The sequence below is a fragment of the Schistocerca nitens genome, chromosome 1 (genome assembly GCF_023898315.1).
Source record: "Schistocerca nitens isolate TAMUIC-IGC-003100 chromosome 1, iqSchNite1.1, whole genome shotgun sequence".
In the NCBI taxonomy this organism is placed as follows: domain Eukaryota; kingdom Metazoa; phylum Arthropoda; class Insecta; order Orthoptera; family Acrididae; genus Schistocerca; species Schistocerca nitens.
In genome coordinates this window covers 964584045-964602745 of record NC_064614.1, presented here as the reverse complement: position 1 = coordinate 964602745, position 18701 = coordinate 964584045, and the positions used below count along the sequence as shown (strand labels likewise).

The 18701-nt window shown below is 38.5% G+C and overlaps 1 protein-coding gene across 1 annotated transcript in view; it reads left to right on the top strand.

Annotated features, from left to right (window-relative positions):
• The window catches only part of LOC126194933 (maternal effect protein staufen-like), a 201056-nt gene that overhangs the window by 37491 nt on the left and 144864 nt on the right, over window positions 1-18701 (top strand). The window contains exon 2 of the mRNA XM_049933319.1: window positions 14590-14744. Within this exon, the coding sequence (XP_049789276.1) occupies window positions 14615-14744 (130 nt within the window). The 5' untranslated portion in view covers window positions 14590-14614. The remainder of the gene's footprint in view (window positions 1-14589; window positions 14745-18701) is intronic.

Sequence of the window (18701 nt, the reverse complement as noted above, 5' to 3'; positions counted from 1 at the left end):
ACCATGCATCTATAACAATAAAATTTAGACACATAAATCATATATGCTTAAAAATCTCGTGGAAATATCTTCTCCAAGTTGTATGTTGCTCCCACAATTGATCAGATATTGCTTCAATATTTGATTCACAATAGTAAAAGAACTAATTGATAGCACAACACAACAATAACTTTGTAATAGGTACTACACTGCTGTAGGATCTACACAGTGTAGCATTGCATTCTGTCCCTGTAAACATGAGTGTACAGTGGCATATAAAAATTCCATGTGACTAGTATTTGTCATTATAGTTACTCTTTGACATGAGTGAAATGGACGATTCCATGCCTCTTTTAACAGTTAATTGTTCAGCCTTCTACACTTGCAAGCTATCCTGTATATATGTGTTTTATGTGGAAATAAATGTTCAATTCTACCAGATACCTCATATTTTGTGACCCTGACGATAACACGACAACACGAATGCATCGGCTTCAGCGTTCCACACTGAATCGTAATGTGAATGTTCATTACTTCCGCATCTGCTGCACTGTGCTCATTCTCGCCCGAAAATGGACGATCTTCACAGCTTCAAAGCCAGTTCGTCCTTGCACAGATATCAGGAGACAAAACTAAGTATAGCCATGTAGTTGCAGCAGTAACAGAACACTTAGGTGCTGAGGTACAAGATATCCTTGCCGCACCACCCGATGCCGAATGGTGTGTGTCAATTGAGAACTCACTAGTGACGCGCCTATCACAATTGGAAGCGAAGTGACTAGAGAAGCTTTTATGGACTGAGGAGCTCGGCGATCGAATCTCGTCACAACTTTTATGCTGTTTGCGCACATTGGCAAGCAACACAGTGAGCGATGACGTGCTACACAATATTTGGTTGTCCCAATTACCCTCTGACACTCAATAAATTCTGACAGTGTTCACGGGTGATTTAAAGGCACTTGTACAAACAGCGGACAGGATTGTTGAGATATATCCCGCAACAAAGGTATCAACACTGACCCCACGGCAAGTGAATACATCTGCTGTAACACTAGCATCGCTCTAGTTGCAATTAGCAGAGTTTACCACGCAAATAGCCACATTATAAACAATGCACACACATCATTGACTTGTTGCCAGTCGTCAAGAAGTTGTAACTGCTCGCCATTGGCACAAAACTTCTGTTTGTACCACAAGTAATTCGGCAACAGTGCGTGAAAGTATACATCACCATGCAAGTGGAAACATGAAGCAGAAAGTGTAGCAGCAACAACTACTCATACCAGTAATGCATGTCAACGTTTTGTCGCAGATCGCAACAGGAAAGTACAGTACCTAGCGGACATGAGCAGAACTGTCCGTGTACCCAGCAACCCGTGTACCACACCAGAGCTGCGACGATTCTTGCCTGTTTGCCACTAACAACTATACGATTAAAACATACGGTCAGCTCACATTGTTGCTTTAATCTTGGACTGTGCTGTACATTTGAGTGGCACTTCACAGTAGTGGATATATCACAGCTTATCCTTTTTTATACTTTTATGATCTGATGCCTGATCTCCGACGCATGCAGCTCATCAATTCCACTACAAACCTGCATACTCCAGGGAAGATGTGTTGCATCACTCTGATGACGGTACGTACGGTAGCAGGAGATACACTGTATACACAATTACTACAAGAAATTCCAAAAAATCATGCAGCAGTCACCTACTCTCTCACTGGTTAAACACACAATGGTACATCACATTTTGACCACCCCAGGCTCGCCATCTCTCGCTAGACCTCGACATTTGATGCCAGAGGAGTTGCGAGGGGTGAAGCAGGAATTCCACAGCATGCTGTCCATGGGCATTTGCAGAGTTTTGAGTAGCAGCTGGGCAGCCCCTGCCCATGGGTACCAAAGAAGAAGAACGGATGGCGTCCATGTGGTGCTTACTGACAGCTCAATGCGAGGACCATCCTGGATCAGTACCCGGTGCCGCTTCTCTGCCAGTGTTCATAGTAAGGCTATATTTTCCACTATTGATCTAGTCCGCCGACAGCAGTGACAACACCTTTCGGTCTATTCGAGTTCACTAGGATGCCTTTTGGTCTGTGCAACGCAGCACAGACGTTTCCACGTTTCATGGATGAGATCACTAGGGACTTCTATGTTTGCCACTGTTTCTGCTATGTTTACAGATGATATTTTGGTGATGTTTGCGATGGAAGAAGAACATTTACATCATCTGGCTCAGGTTCTTAATCCTTTACGCACACAAGGCTTCATAATTAATCCTTCAAAGTGTACTTTTGGAGTGAGAGAAGTGCAGTTTCTGGGCTGTTTAGTAGACGTGCATGGTATTCAATCGCTGCACGATAGTGGAAGCCATAAAGAAGTACCCTCACCCATTACAGTCAGTGAGGTATGCCAGTTCTTAGGGGTCATAAATTTTCACCAAAGATTTGTATACAACCATGCATCAATAATGGCACCCCTGAATGAATTTCTTAAGGGCACACCAAAGCCGAACGACAAATTGCTTTGGTCAAGCAAAGCAGATGATGCATGTCAATCTGTGAAAACAGCCATTTGCAGAGGCTGCACAGTTAGCACACCCCGTGGACAAACTCCACTTGCACTTATGGTTGATGCATTGTCTACAGCCATTGGTGCTGCTAAAACAGCAGATTGATCATTGTTGACAGCCCATAGCATTCTTCAGTCAGAAGTTGTCACCTTCACAGCAACATTGGGCAATCTATCACCGCAAACCGTAAGCAGCTTATGCCACAGTCAAGAAATTCAGGCACTTGCTAGAGGGCTGACAGTTCACTATTTATACATATCACAAGCTGCTAACTTACATCCTGCTAACTTACATCCTGCTAACTTACATCCTGCTAACTTACATCCTGCATCAAATGGTATAGTTGGAAGCATTAATCGCCTATGGAAAGCAACTCTGCGATGTCACGCGATGCAGAATTGGATGTAGGCACTACCTATTGTATTCCTCGGACCACAGCATGATTCAAAATTGATCTAAAAGCATTGCAGTAGAGTTAGTGTACAGGCAGAGCTACATCTACCAGGAGAATTCTTGCACAGCATTGCGGACAGTACAGTTGATAGATCAGACCAGGCTGGGGGACACTTGTTTGTGTTCACAGATCTTGAGAACTGCACACGCGTTTTCTTACACAATGCAGTACACAAGCTGTTGCAGCTACCATATGAGGGACCATATCTGGTGATCAGCAGATGTGGCCACACATTCCAGGTTAGAGTAAATGGTATGCCTACCACCGTCACACTAGGCCAACTCAAGCCTGCATTTTTCGATGCCTTGGACTTAGCAAGGATTGCAGGAGATGAACGAGAAGATTTGAATGTAGCACCAGGAGACAGCCTCATATCCCAGAGCCACCATGAGTCATTACAGACACCAGGTGCCTCAGAGAAGAAAATGACACTGAAGACTGGTGCCTCACATTCTGCTGGAACCACTGGCTCCAGTGGCATAACACCAGGTTTCAAAAAAAGCAGTGGCAACGCATGCAGGGCGATGTGTGAAGTTTAATATGCGATATTGTTAACACTAGGAGGGGAGTAATGTAGCTTCGCATTCTGTCCCCGGAAAAGCGCGTTTATAGTGGTATATGAACATTCCATGTGACTGGTATTCATCATTATAATTACTCTTTGATGTGAGTGAGATAGACGATGCTATGCGTCTCTCAACAGTTAACTGTTCAGCCTTCCACATTTGCAAGCTATCCTGTGTAGATGTGTTTTGTTTGGAAGTAAATGTTCAATTCTACCAGATACCACAACAGTATTATTGTTGTTGTTATTATTATTATTAATTATTATTATTATTGTCATTATGATTAGTGGCAGTGGTCAGACACAAGGCATTGGCATTAATTATTAATTGCAATGGTGCGAGTTGGTGTATGATAAGGCAGGGCTGGAGGGTGTACTAACTGACATCTGATTACACTGAGGCATAATGGTCACAGAAAGGTTGGGAACCAATGTATTACAATACCCTTCTAGAGTACCGTAGTGTAGAAATAGTATTGCAGTGCTTTATTTCTCTTTCCTGTTTTCTTCATTTTCTATGGGCACTAAGTGGAAACATAAAAATTATCGTCTTCGTTTTTTGGTATCTTTGTTAAGCTGAAAAGTAGGGAATGGTTTAAATATAACACAGACAGTATACTCAAGCATGTGTAATATGTGCCATGATTGTACTTGTAGTCTGGGCAATAAGATATACAAACTTAGCCATTATTACATATATAATGTTCATCAGCATCACCAATACAGATACAGAAACTGAAATTCTGACAAACAGTAGTCCTGTGATGCGATTACATCCACCAAAACCATTAATGGTGAGTGTAGAAAACATAGGAAGTGTCTGGAAACTGTGGAAGCAACAAATCAATCCAAATAAATTCCAAACCAGTAAATATGCAGGTAGCAGTATTTATATTTGTGATTAGTTGTGATGCCTTAGTTATATATATTATGTATGAAATCGGTGCCAGTTAAGAACGAAATCACCAAATGGTATTGAAAAAGTTCCATGATTACTTTATCCCAGAAATAAACATAACATTTCAGATGTAGAATATTCAACTCCTTACTACAAAGACAGGGTGAAATATTGAAACATTTGATGAATTATACTCTACTGTTATAAATAAAAGTAAATCTTGTTAATACGGAAACTTATTGAGTACAATTTTACTAGACAAAATAGTCATATGTATTCGCAGTGAAGAAATTAGAAAAACGATGTTGACCCCGACAGATCTCACTTTGGATAATTTAAATTATATTTGAAAAACATGTGAATTAGCCTCAAAGCAGATGACTATTATTAGCCCAGAAACGAAATGTTAGATGTAATAACAAATGCCAAGTTCAGAAATGGCTGGAAGAAATGTGCTAATGTAAAAGTAATAATAATAAAAAGCTGTACAAGGTCGCCACATTAAGAAATGTTTGGGGTTTGATAGCAAATGTCAGAATTGTCGCAAAATGGTCACTATTGCAAACAAGTGTAAAAGTAAAGTAAAAATGGTTAAAAATGTGGCCATAGGCGAAAGCCAATCTTCCAGTGAAATGATTATAATTTTGACAAGAACTGGTGTGAAATTGTAATTTTTTTAAAATTAATGTAAGAGTAAAAGCCAGTGCCAAACACAACACAGGTGCACTACTTATTGTCATAACCAGAAAAAATAGCAAACAAAGTGTGTTCCTTAATATCAGATTTGGAGACAAGCATCTTACCTGTAATAAAGGTAAGGTAGATGTTGTGAGACAAGCCACACTCTTCTGAACCATCAGAAATAGGCTAACAGATGTGAACTTTGTAGTGGTGGAGCCTGATTTTTCATGTATTCTTAGGACAATAAACATGTTCGAAACTGAATCTAATAAAAAAAATGAGCAGGTAAAAGTAAATGTGCCAGCAGCCTACATTCCTGATGAGAAAATTTTATCAGGCTTGGGATGTGTTAAAGATTTTGTTTATGACACAGTCCTCAATGAAGATCCTGACTTAAAGATTCACTATTCGAGGAGGATCCCACATAAATTGAGAGACCAAATATGAGATTTAACTAAAGTTTGAAATGGGACTAATCAAGCTTGTAGAACAAGCTACACATGCAGTTTCAACTACATTGAGGTGCCAGAAGTTAAGACGCAACGATATGAACATTTACAGATGGCTATAGTGTCACGTATGCAAGGTATAAAGTGGCGTTGACGGAATTTTCATTTGTGCTCAGATGATTTATATGAATAGGATTCCAACATGATTGTGGCCATATGTCAGGGTTTAACAGATTCTGAAGCCAGAATGGTAGTTAGAGCTATACACATGGGACAGTCCTGTTTGGAAATAATTAGAGAATTCAATATCCAAGCCCACAGTTTCAAGGGTGTGCCGAGAATACCAAATTTTAGGCATTACCTGTCACCACATACAAACCCAGTGGCCAACATCCTCCATTCAATGTCCTAGAGCAACGGTGCTGGTGCAGATTTGTCAGTGCTAACAGAAAAGTTATACTGTATGAAATAACAGCATAAATCGATGTGGGACGTGCGACAAAGGTATCTGTTAGGACAGTGTAGCAAAGTTTGTTATTAATGGACTATGGCAGCAGATGACTGACATGAGAGCCTTTGCTCCTTTGCTAAAAGCACAATGTTGTCTGCAGGGCCTCTCCTGGGTCTGGGACGGGACCATATTGGTCAGACCCTAAATGACTGGAAAACTGTGGCTTGGTCAGAGAAGTCATGATATTATTTGATAAGAGCTGATGAAAAGGTTTGAGTGTGGTGCAGACTCCAGAAGCTATGGACCTAATATGTCAACAAGGAACTGTGCAAGCTAGTAACCATGTGGAATGTATTTACATGGAATGAACTGGGTCCACTGGTCAAGGTGAAATGATCATTGACTGGAAATGATTGTTAGATTACTTGGAGACCACTTGCAGCCATTCATGGACTTCATGTTTCCAAATAATGATGAAATTTTTAAGGGGCCATAATTGTTTGCCATTTTTTTTTTTTTAAAGAACATTCTAGACAATTCAAGTGAATGGTTTGGCCATCCAAACCATCAGGCATGAATCACGCTGAACATTTATGTGACATAATTGAGATGTTAGTTCATGCACAAAGTTCTGCATTGGCAACACATTTGCAATTATGGATGTCTATGAAGGCAGCATGGGACTTCCGACACCTTATTGATTCTGTGCCATGTCGGGTTGCTGCACTACACTAATCAAAAGGAGGTCCGACACAGTAGGATGTATCCTATGATTTCCATCACCTCAGTTTACAGGGTGTCTACAGGTCATGAAAAAGGAATGAAAATGAACAGGTGGTCATGAAAGTAATGAAAAGGTAATGAAATTGAGTGGGTGGTCATGACTTTTGTTTTGTGTGTCAGTCAGATGTGGTTATAGAAGGGAATAGTAGGTTAGCTACCCCAAAAACGTTGTATTTAGCACTTCATTTTTATTCCTTTCCTCTTTCTCATCTGTTGAAATCTCTTTTAATCCATGTCTTTTTAAGAAAGACATTCCCTTAAAGGTTTTTAATAATTAATGTAAAACCACTGTAATTTTAATCTCATTTTAAGTGTGCTAAGGATTATCAGAGTTAAACTTATTTCTCACTAGCCAAAACATTTCCCACGCTATATTAGTGCTACTTCTAGACTATAACCTGGCATCTGTTGAGGGGGAGAGTGGATAGACTGCACGGTGTTTGCTATGGGAAGAGGTGTAGTGTGTGGGGAAGGGGGAGGGGGAGACAGACTCCACCTCCACGTGTTGTAAGTATGCAGTACAGGTGACACAGACTTGTGCTTTGAGCTTCCACGAAAGCAGCAATGTGCACAATGGATGTAATCATCAATTAAATACTTCGTGATATCGAAATTGACATGTTAAATAATTAAAAACAATAATAGCACAACAGAACACAAATAGTGACAGCACATTCAGTGACAGAGCATGCTGCACAGCTGGCAATGAACATTAGCAGATGAGTACGGCTGCTAGCCAGAACTACACAGAAAAGGATATACATATTTTCGGACATGTGTGCACAGGTTTTTACAAAGTCTGTATCTAAAAATTGCAGAGAATAGTCTCTTGAAATTAAAGACAATCAAAAAATGGCTCACATTTATCACCTGAGACATTCTCAAGTGATAATTGCATTGGAAGAATTTGTGTCAAAATGTGACTCCATCAGTAGCTGATGTAGTGAAGAGAGAATACTTTGAATTTTGTGAATATTCGGGAAAACAACTGAAGCAATTCAATCCTAAGAAGGACAAGCTTCATCATTTTCTGATTAATTTACTGCAAAGTGTGAACCATGACTTAATAAAGTTTGTGCAGAAGCTGGTGTTCATGTTTCTTGGAAAGGCTGCAGTTGAGACTTTTCTGTTAACAAAGAAGTTTTAGCCAAAAACTTAAAAGGCGGTACAGTTATTGCAGAAAGAAACGTTAGCAATACAATCATTAGGTGATTTATTTAATAGTGAGAAATGACTAAATGTGGCCATTACTAGCTGTGAAGAATGCTCCATCAAAAAGATTAGAAACCTTAAAAAGAAGAAATCTGACAAAAATAAAGTGGCCAGTTGTAAAAGAACAGTTCAAAAAATAAGTGCTCAAAAATAACAAAAAATGAATGATTATAGGAAAAGAAAAAGAAGCCACTGAAATTTCAGATGTTGAAATTTTAAGTTTAGGTAAGAAACTTAGACTCTAAATCTTATACAGTGAAGTTTAACATTTGACATAGTTGATGTTACGATAAATATATCTGAATCAATAGTTGTAACTCATCCAATGTGAGATTTTAATGTTTTTATAGCATTCGATGAATGGTATACTACAAGTCATACATAATTACATTATTCATGCTGATGTACATTGTAAGTTGCACAAGAATTATTACAGTCTGCATTCATTCCAAGCAGCTTTCAGGTTCATAAAAAACTATTTTTGTCTTTGTACCATGCATTTTTTTTTTTTGAGAGATTGTGAATGTAACTAAAGAGGTAATAAAAATGTCATGAATCTGATCCTCTGAAAATCTGTAGACACCCTGGTGTATGATAGTCTTACAAAAAACGGGAAACTTCATATTTGCCTGGATCCAAGTGAAATTAATAAAAATATTCTTTGACACCAGTATCCAATGGAGACAATGAAGGAAGTTAGTACAGTGGTGAGGGAAACAAAATATTTCACTTTTTAAAGTGTGCAAAAGAATTTTGGCAAATCAGTTACAGACAGAACTTATTTAATGTTTTGCACGTCATGGGGCAGATTCATTTGCACAAGATTACTGTTTGGCTTAATATTACCACTTGGTTTAGTCTCAGCCCCAGAAATTTTTCAGCAAGTCATACCTAAAATCCTAAATGGAATCAAAGAATGTGGAATGTTTTTGTCAATGAAATTTTGTTTTGTGCAAATACAATAAATGCTGCAAAGTCAATATCATCACCACAACAGTTATATCCACAAATAGATGGTGAGGGGGTGACAATTACATTCACAGTCAAAAAAAAAATTCCATGCCTATATTTATGGCAAAAAATTGATTATTGGAACTGATCGTAAACAATTGGGGACTTTTTTTTTGATCATTGTAAGGTTCACCTGCAATGTATAATTTTTGAAATTTTTCCCTATGCTCTTAAAGTAATTTATTCTGAAGAATCAGATATGCCAATGTTCTGAGTAGAGACTGCAAGGAACAAGAAGATAAAGCGGAATTGGAAGGACTAGAAATACTGACCGTTTTATCTGTCAGTGAAGAATTTCTGATTTACCTGAAAAAAACTTATTTAAAGATAAAGAATTATGATTACTTCTACCATATGTAATGCAAGGAATTCCAGATACAATTAAGGGAGTGCCTCAGGAATGTGTCCCCCCCATTATGGACAATACCGCTGTGCCGAAGGAATTGTCATCAAAGGACAAAAGATAATTATATCAGTACAGTTAATTGATAGGAAACTCGTATCAGTTCATGGACACCACCTTGGCATAGAAAGATGTTGCAAGAAAGCTAGAGAATTTGAGTGCTGGAAAGCATGACGCAAGACATCAGGAATTACATATCAATATTTAATGTTTGCTAACGGCGTTCAAGAAATGAGATACATTAACCCATTATAGTGAAAACAATGCCAAGCTATCCAGGATAAGTAATTGCTGCAGGTATGTTTGTTTATTTCTTGAAAACAAGAATATTTACTGACAGTGGACAGTTGCTTTTATTATTTTATTTTATTATTATTATTTTTTAATTTTATGGGATGCCAAGCAGTACCAGAGTAGTAGTTTTGGGCACATTGTTCAGTAGATAAAACAAACACCTGTTTAGCACTCCTCATTTATTCAAACACACCACAGAATAAAGAGTTTGGGTCACCTAATCAACGAGCATTCTCGAGGAAAACAAGAACCCTGGTATCCATGTGCTAGAAGCTTTCAGTCCACAGGTAATAAAGCCACAAAAAGTTAGTCAAAATTGAACAAAAAATTAGATACCAGCCATGTGACAATGGTAGTATACAGTTCGGTCATATAAACTGGAAAGGAGAAGAATTTCTCAGATTATCTGAGACCAGTAGTGGTAAAATATATGATGGAAAGCTACAGAGACATAATACTCAGCATGTTTGACCAGCAGATGCATTCATCAAACCAGAACTTTTTGTCATCCCTGAAGAGGTCCAGTGGAGTGGAAGCAGCTTGCAACTGAGAGGTGAGCTTATGCAAATAAAGAGTGTCAAGTTATATGTGAGGAAACCTGGGAATTCCAGAACTGTTTCATGATATAAGTATGGGAGAGATATAAAAAAGCCAAATGGAGTAAGAGTGTTGTAACATTTTTTATTATTTTTTTGTACAAAGGTAATGGGTAGCAGTAAAAAGGCTTTGTTCTTTCAGAAAAGGGAAATGTAGTATACAATATGTAACATGATTGAACTTATATTCTGGCCAGTAAGGGATAAGCACTTTGCCATTGTTATGTATTCCATGAACCAGTAAACTAGTTCATACTTCTGTATGTAGCATTGGCTCTTGGCATGTTCTTAGAATAAAACCACACGAAACAGCCAGTTTGCCTCCTACTTTGCCTGCCAGTTTAGTAACAGTTCAGATTCACCATGTGAAAGGTCTAATGATGAATCAGATGAAGAGCCACTATGAAGAGAGAGTGTTTGTTCGAAGCATTTAAATGCTAATGATACAGAACAAGAGCCATTGGAAAGAGCAACTGAAGATGACGTTACTTATGTGTAGCCTTTTAAAGAACAGAATTTTAAAAGACATGAGAGCAGCACACTTCCAAGAAGCAACATTCGAAATAAAAATTAAAACATTCAAAACTTCCAAAGCCAGACAGCAGTTTCTATCAGAAAGTAGCATGTTCCAGGAGTGTGCATGAAAGATCCATGTCAAGACATCTGGCAAAAGGATTCTTATAGAAAGTGTACACATGCAGAAAGGCTGAACATTTTTGAATCTTATAATTAGAGGTGCAAGAGACAAAAAGAGATTTTATCACAATAGTGTGGACAAGATGTTCAGAAAGGTTAATAGTGGCATAAAATATGGGGGTGAGGATAAAATATAATGGAAACTGATTAACAATTGCTGCTTGAATAATCAAAAAAATTGGAAGGTACACGTATCCTGAGTGAACTGGCAATAATGTCAACAGACCTTTAAAGTCAGTGCATTTTTTGATTATCATTCATCATTTAAATGTACAGTGGAAGTGAAACATGGACGATAAATAGTTTGGACCAGAAGAGAATAGAAGCTTTCGAAATGTGGTGCTACAGAAGAATGCTGAAGATTAGATGGGTAGATCACATAACGAATGAGGAGGTACTGAATAGGATTGGGGAGAAGAGAAGTTTGTGGCACAACTTGACTAGAAGAAGGGATCGGTTGGTAGGACATGTTCTGAGGCATCAAGGGGTCACAAATTTAGTATTGGAGGGCAACGTGGAGGGTAAAAATCGTAGAGGGAGACCAAGAGATGAATACACTAAGCAGATTCAGAAGGATGTAGGTTGCAGTAGGTACTGGGAGATGAAGAAGCTTGCACAGGATAGAGTAGCTTGGAGAGCTGCATCAAACCAGTCGCAGGACTGAAGACCACAACCACAACAACAACAACAACAACTTCTTTTTTCTGTTACCACTATTGTGCATAGAGCTTGGTATGACAATATTGGTTCCGGATCACCCATACTCTGCTTACACAAATTCTTCTTGTCTGCTTCGATCCTCTTGATGCAGGATTCTTGGTGCGGGTGAAATGATGAACAGATGTAATTACTAATAAACTTCATCTTCCTAATAACTTTTTATCACTTTTGTAATGTCCAGTTAGAATACACATTTTTGAACAATGTTAATGCGGCAGAACTCTTCATACATCTGCCCGCTACTGCTTATAGAGACAAACAGGTGAAGATACAACAACAACAATAATAATAATAATAATAATATGCTTCATTACAAAGACTAGCACACAAAAAATTCAAACATAAACTTCACTGTTGTCTTCTGCTTGCTGTGAGAAGAGAACAGGGCTGAGTTTGTAAGAAAAAACACTTGGAATATATAAAACTTTTGTGGACATAGTAATGAAAAAAAGAACATCCGAAAACCCGAGTGAAGAAGTTCTGCTGATGTTGAATCCTACAGTTGTCCCTCTGGAGCAAAAAAAAAAAAAAAAAATTTCTAAGTCCATCGCTTGATATAACAATCACATACTCCCTATATAAATCTGTGTGTACAGATGCCAAATCTTTGTACATGTCAATCATGTCTGTATCAAAGGAGAAGTACAGTGATCTTTAGTCCTTGTTCAAGTGCTCAAGTCAATGCTTCGCACACTAGGATTAAGATATTGGCCATTTTACAAAAACGTATGACATTAGGAGATCCAGAAGGATGTGAGACATCTGAAGATACCGTGAATGACCTCTGACAATGACATTTATTTTCAAACATTTTGGTATGTTTTAAGATGTCATTGAACATTTATTGTCATAGTGTATGAGTAGAACAGTTCTCACGTGTTTCAACATTACTATGCATTTCTTTGGAAATAAATATGTTTGCTTTGGAAATTACAAGTAGGTAACACACCATCTGGACCATTGCAACAACTAGATATCTTCATTTTTTGTAAAAAATCAGAACAAACCAAAAACTGCTGATGTTTTCAAATTAAAAAAATACATCACAGAAGAATTATTTCAAATACTTAATGTACCGGTACAGTGAAGGTTTATTATTCTGAGAAATTTTCAAATGCATATCTTTCGGTAACTGCTATTTTAAGTTACCTGGATGTAGTAAGGTGACGATGTCCTGTCATGAACTCATTTCTAGTAGAACCAAACTAGAAAAATTAACCTGTTCATATTTTCTGTGAGCATACCAATGCCTGGTATTGTGTAGTTAGTAAAAGTTCTACAAGGCTCACTAAAGTGGTATGTTGTTAACAGCATTCCCCTTTTGTAAATGAAGTCTACTATGATATGGAAAATAATAGAATAGGCAAATAATGGCCGGCTGGTGTGGCCGAGCGGTTCTAGACGCTACAGTCTGGAGCCGCGTGACCGCTACGGTCGCAGGTTCGAATCCTGCCTCGGGCATGGATGTGTGTAATAACCTTAGGTTAGTTAGGTTTAAGTAGTTCTAAGTTCTAGGGGACTGATGGACTCAGCAGTTAAGTCCCATAGTGCTCAGAGCCATTTTAACCATTTCTGCAAATAATGTAATTCTTTAATCGTAGGAAAAGTCGTTTTCTGTCATTCCAAACACAAAAGTAGAGAGCAACGGCCCTAGGTTATATAAAATGCTGTATGATTCCTAGATATTCTTGTTGATACAATATGAGATGGTTGGCATACTTTCATTCGAAACTTTTCTGCAGTACATTCTTTTGGGGCGATGCTGATAAGCCAAAAAGTATTTTTTTCTACAGAAGTGTGCAATAAGGACATTATGTAATGGTGATAACTGAAATTTTCCAGAGGGCACTCTGGGAACCTTGATCTAAATGTGCCAACACGTGCACCCTGTAATGGTATTTCTCGTTGATAATAAGAATGAATGTAGGATGAGTTGTGAAAGTTGTCACCACAATACCAGAAGTAAATATAATTTCTATATAGAAATAGTGTCCACATCTAGAATTCAGAAATTAAGTATTGTGTTCTGATGAACATGTTGGCAGACATAAAGCAGTAAATTGAAAAGCCCCTGATTTTCAAAATAAAGAAAGTACTCACTCCTATGTATAACAGATGTAATTTCTGGTGACACTAACGTCTATATTAAACAGATAATCTGTCATCATCCTGAAGGTTAATTTGAACCCCACAGTATTTTACTAGGCACTGCTCACTTTTAGGTGAATCTGCCTTTGCCTCCCTCTGAACATTGAGTAGTTACCCAGTCACTTATAAAGGGACGTATAGTCTAACATGTACTCTAAACCATGATGCAGCTCAACATTTTCGACATGGATAAATATTGCCAAAATTGAAAGAAGCGATGAGTGCCAGGTGATAAACCTAGGACTAGGGTTTGAACCCAGATCATATCACTGCTGAGTCACTAAATGTTAGATGAAAACAGCAGCTAAGTAATGTAAGAGGAGAAGCACTTTTTTCCCCCAGAGTACCTGATTTTCTCCTGATATGTAGGAATCTAGAAGTAATTCTCACAATCATCCGTGTGAGTAGTTAACACTGCTTATAACTGGGTTGTTAGTCTCCGTTACAGATGTTTCCTTCAGTAGCTGCTCTGTCAGTCAGTGTATATTTGTCATGTTCTACTTTCTGCAAGGCTATTCTTCATGATGGTATTTGTGCCACACAATATCTGAATGACTGAGAAGGACTAACACTCTTCTCCATTCTCTTCTCCTACTATAACCATAAATTCATTGACTGTATGTAAGCATAATGACACTCATGTTGGTAATGAAGTGTCTGTTTTATTTTTCAGGTTGTACGTAACACGGTTCAACATTATGGGGAGTGTACCTTTCATCGTTGCCTTAGTCATAGGCATCCATGTGAAATGTTGTTCATCACATGATATTTCACATTTATCAGTAGATGATGTCACCTCAATGTTTGGAGATAATGAATGCATTGAAGGTATGAAGTTTTTTCTTTAAATTTAAGATATTTGCTTGTCTTTAATTGCTTCTAGAGTCTATGAATGGATTTCCACGTTATTTATATTCATGTTATTGTTGTTATAGCAGCAAGCAAATTAAAATATTAACTGAGAGTATTGACTTCTGAGTTATGTGATGAATAATTTCTGTGTTATTGTGATAAAAATTTCTGTGCTAAACTGTGATTCGTCTGGCAGATAACGTACTGTATTTAGACCAGACTATTGATGATGCATGATTCAAGAAGAATCAGCAAATTTTTAAGCTCTAAATTTCTTAATTCCTAGGTTTCAATGTAGTAAATAATGTAAAGAGGTACAAAGCCTAAGTCTTAAAAACAATTTTCTTATGTCATGGGCAATAAATATTATAGCGATTTACTTATTGCAGGAATCCTGCATCATTGTAACCAAGCAGATACTGATGTCATTACCACTTATTATTTTATCAATTTTTACATCTAAAAGTCTATTCCATTAAAGTTTTTGCTTATATATATGCTTGATATTTAATTAGTGGCTTTTTCATATTTGTTTCCACATTATATACATGGTGTTCATAATTAAAGATCCAGTTTCAGAATGATGTAGAAAGAGAAACACTGCTCAGAATGACATTAAATTTGAACAGCGTATTATTGATGTAGGGGGAAACATCATGGAATGAAAATTTTATCAGTAGATGATGCTGTATGTATCTAATCATAAATTGGGTTGACTACAAGAGACAGTGAATCCCTATATGACAGCTATGGTTTGAATTACACATTACACCACCCGTACTGTTCAATGTGCATGACTGCTCAAGTTCGGCAGTTCACAATTGTGGCACTGTTAGCTAGGTAAGCTCATCTACGATGACAAGGTTATACCACATTGTATGGAAAAAATCAGTTGTAATTATTCTGAGGCTAAAAACTGCAAAAAAATAAGCAAAATGATATCAATTTTTAACAGACCCATGGTCAGAACCTCATAAAAAGCAAAATGACATCAGTTTCTAATTGTCGTGAGACTGGCGCAAGACATGTTCAATATGCTGTCCAACATTTTCTGCCACAAGTTGAAATCGAGAAACAGCATGTTTCATAGCAGATTGGAGTGTCTCAGGGATTGCGTTCAGAATACAGTGCGCAATGTGTGCTTTCAGTTCAGCTACGTTTGTAATTGTAGCACTGAACACAACATCGTTCAGATAACCAGAAGTCACACGGATTAAGATCAGCTGATCTGAATGGCAAGCCCATAGCGAAATGACATCTGATAATTCTATCATTTCTGAAATACATCTGCAGCAGCCACTTCACTGGCTGTACAATGTGTGGGCAGTGCATCTTGTGTAAAAAATGACAATACCCACATATCCATGCTGTAGAAGGACTGGAATGACATTGGTGCACAAAAGATTCTCATAGCATTTACCAGTGACAGGATCGGTAGGACTCACCTCCTAAAAAAATATACCGCCCAACATTAAACGATGTCTTCAACTTGCACCATACAGCCTCCTTTGCAGAGTGAAGTGGTACTGGTTGATATGCATGCAGATTTTCAGTTGCTCATTTTCTGCATATTGATATGTTCTTTTAGATGGAAATGGGCTTCATCTGTACACAGAATGTTCTACTGCCATTCATTGTCCATATCCATGCTAGCAATAAATTACAGAGTTAATGTTTGTCTTGCTGGCAGGTCAGCAGGAAGCAACTCGTGAACATTGTGATTTTGTATGGACAGCAACGCGGATGTTTTGTCGGATTTTATGCACCATGCTTGCAGGCATGCCGTATATTCATGCAATTCCCCATGCACTGCACGTTTGCACTCCACTGCTCAACCCCTCCAGAAATGATGTGGGTACATCTTCAACAGACATCGGATCAACTGCTTTCATCCCTCTGCCACATGGCACTTACAAAGAATATGTCCTTTTCAAAATTTGTAATTGTTTTCTCCATACTCTTGGCAGACATTGTGCCAATGCATTTGTTTAATGCCCTTGAGTGTCTGGGACCTCTACAGGGCTACTGGTGTGTAGTCACTATTCTGTAAAAGAGCTTTATCAGCAGCACGCAATCCTTCATGGAGATGGTCATGTTGGGCATCTTGGACACAAACTGAAGAACAGTGTTGGTGTGCCGCACGTCTGTTGGTGCGCATGTTCTGATACTTACAGCACCGTCTATTGGTCAAATTTTCATTTTTTATGTATATCCCCCTGCATCAATAATGTGCTGTTCAAATTTGACATCATTATGAGCAGTGGCTCCTTTTTGCAGCATTTTGCAACTAGAACTTCGGTTATGGCCAAACCCCAAACCTGTACTAAAAATCAGAAGTGTAGTTTTGATGAAAAGTTGAATCTAATTTTATCGTCTTCAATAGTCCAGACAGGTAACTGAACGGTAAAATTAGATTTTCTTAAAAACAACGAAAAAATATACTGTCACAATTCATGGAATCAAAAACAGAAACTACGTTAATAGGGCAGGTGTAATTCTTAATGAAATCTTTACTGATATAAAAGTGTATTTTATCCATTTATTTATGGTATATACGTTCTGCAGATCTGTATATGTGAGGGAGTCATTTGGGTGTGAATGGATCAATACACAAAGTGCAAATATCAGTCCTTAGAATATTAACATTAAAAAGTACAATAACAATAACTCTGTAGTAGTAATTAATTTTATAAACAGTGTTCGGTTGAACATTATTTTTCCTTTACTGGCATCAGTTTAAGTAAATACTGACACAAAAGTTATACAAGCGGTATGTGTGTGTGTGTGCGTGCATGCATGCACGCGCACTCCACTGCTCAACCACTCCTGAAATGATGTGGTCACATCTTCGACAGACATTGGATAAACTGTTTTCATACCTCTGCCACATGGCACTCAGAAAGTGCTTGTATGTGTGCACGTGGGTTTATTTAAGCTGGCTACGTACGACACTCATTGTCTGGAAAGAAATACTGTGGTGGTAAGTACCATCTAGCTCCTTTAAGGGTGGGGGTGAAAAGGGTTGGTAATGTGTGACGTCTATGCTTCCCTGCTTGTGTGGTGTGCGGGTAGTATCAAAATGTGTTTCAGGGGCTCTACATTCTGATGGTCTTTCTTGGGCTATGCATTCTGATGGTCTTTCAGGGGCTATACATGCAGACAGTCATGGCTGAGCAGAGGTAGGGGGAGAAGGAGATGGACAGAGAGAGGAGGAAGGGAGGAGATGGACAAAGAAAGGAGGAAAGGATAATGCTGACAGAAAGAGAGGGAAGAGAGAAGATAGACAGGGAGAGTGGGGAGGGCAAGGTATACCAGGGGGTGGGGGTTGGGGGGAAGGAATGAGACAGACGGAGAGGGTGGAAGGGATGAGGGGTGGGAAAAGGAGATGTGTGCAATTTATGTGAAATATGTGTATGCGGGCAAAGCCATGGGTAAAAAGCTAGCATACAAAAATGAATGTGTGTGTGTATGTGTTCCATATCTCCTCCTAACCCACTGGACCAATTTCAGCCAGACTTGGCACACATAGCACATAGTGTTTGGAAAAAAGTACTGTGGGGGTAAGAACCACTTCCCATTCAGGTGTAGATGTAAACAGAATGATACAGGAGATGGGGGGGGGGGGGGGGCAGATGGACAGAGGGAGGGGTGTTGATGGGGAGAAAGGGGGGAGTGAGTGGGTCAGAGGGAGGGGGGAGATGGACTGATGGAGGAGGGAGTGTTGATGAAGAGAAGGACAAAGACAGAGGAAGGGGCAGAGGAGGTGGAGAGAGGGTAGGTGTGGAGGGAATGTGTGAAGTATATGGGATACAAGCGCACAGTGGCAAAGTTGCAGGTAAAAAGCTAGTGTTATATAAAATAAGGAACCCCAGGAAGTGTACAGATCTTTTGTAAGCTCATGGTTAGCAAACTGGGAGTCACAGTCTTTGGTGT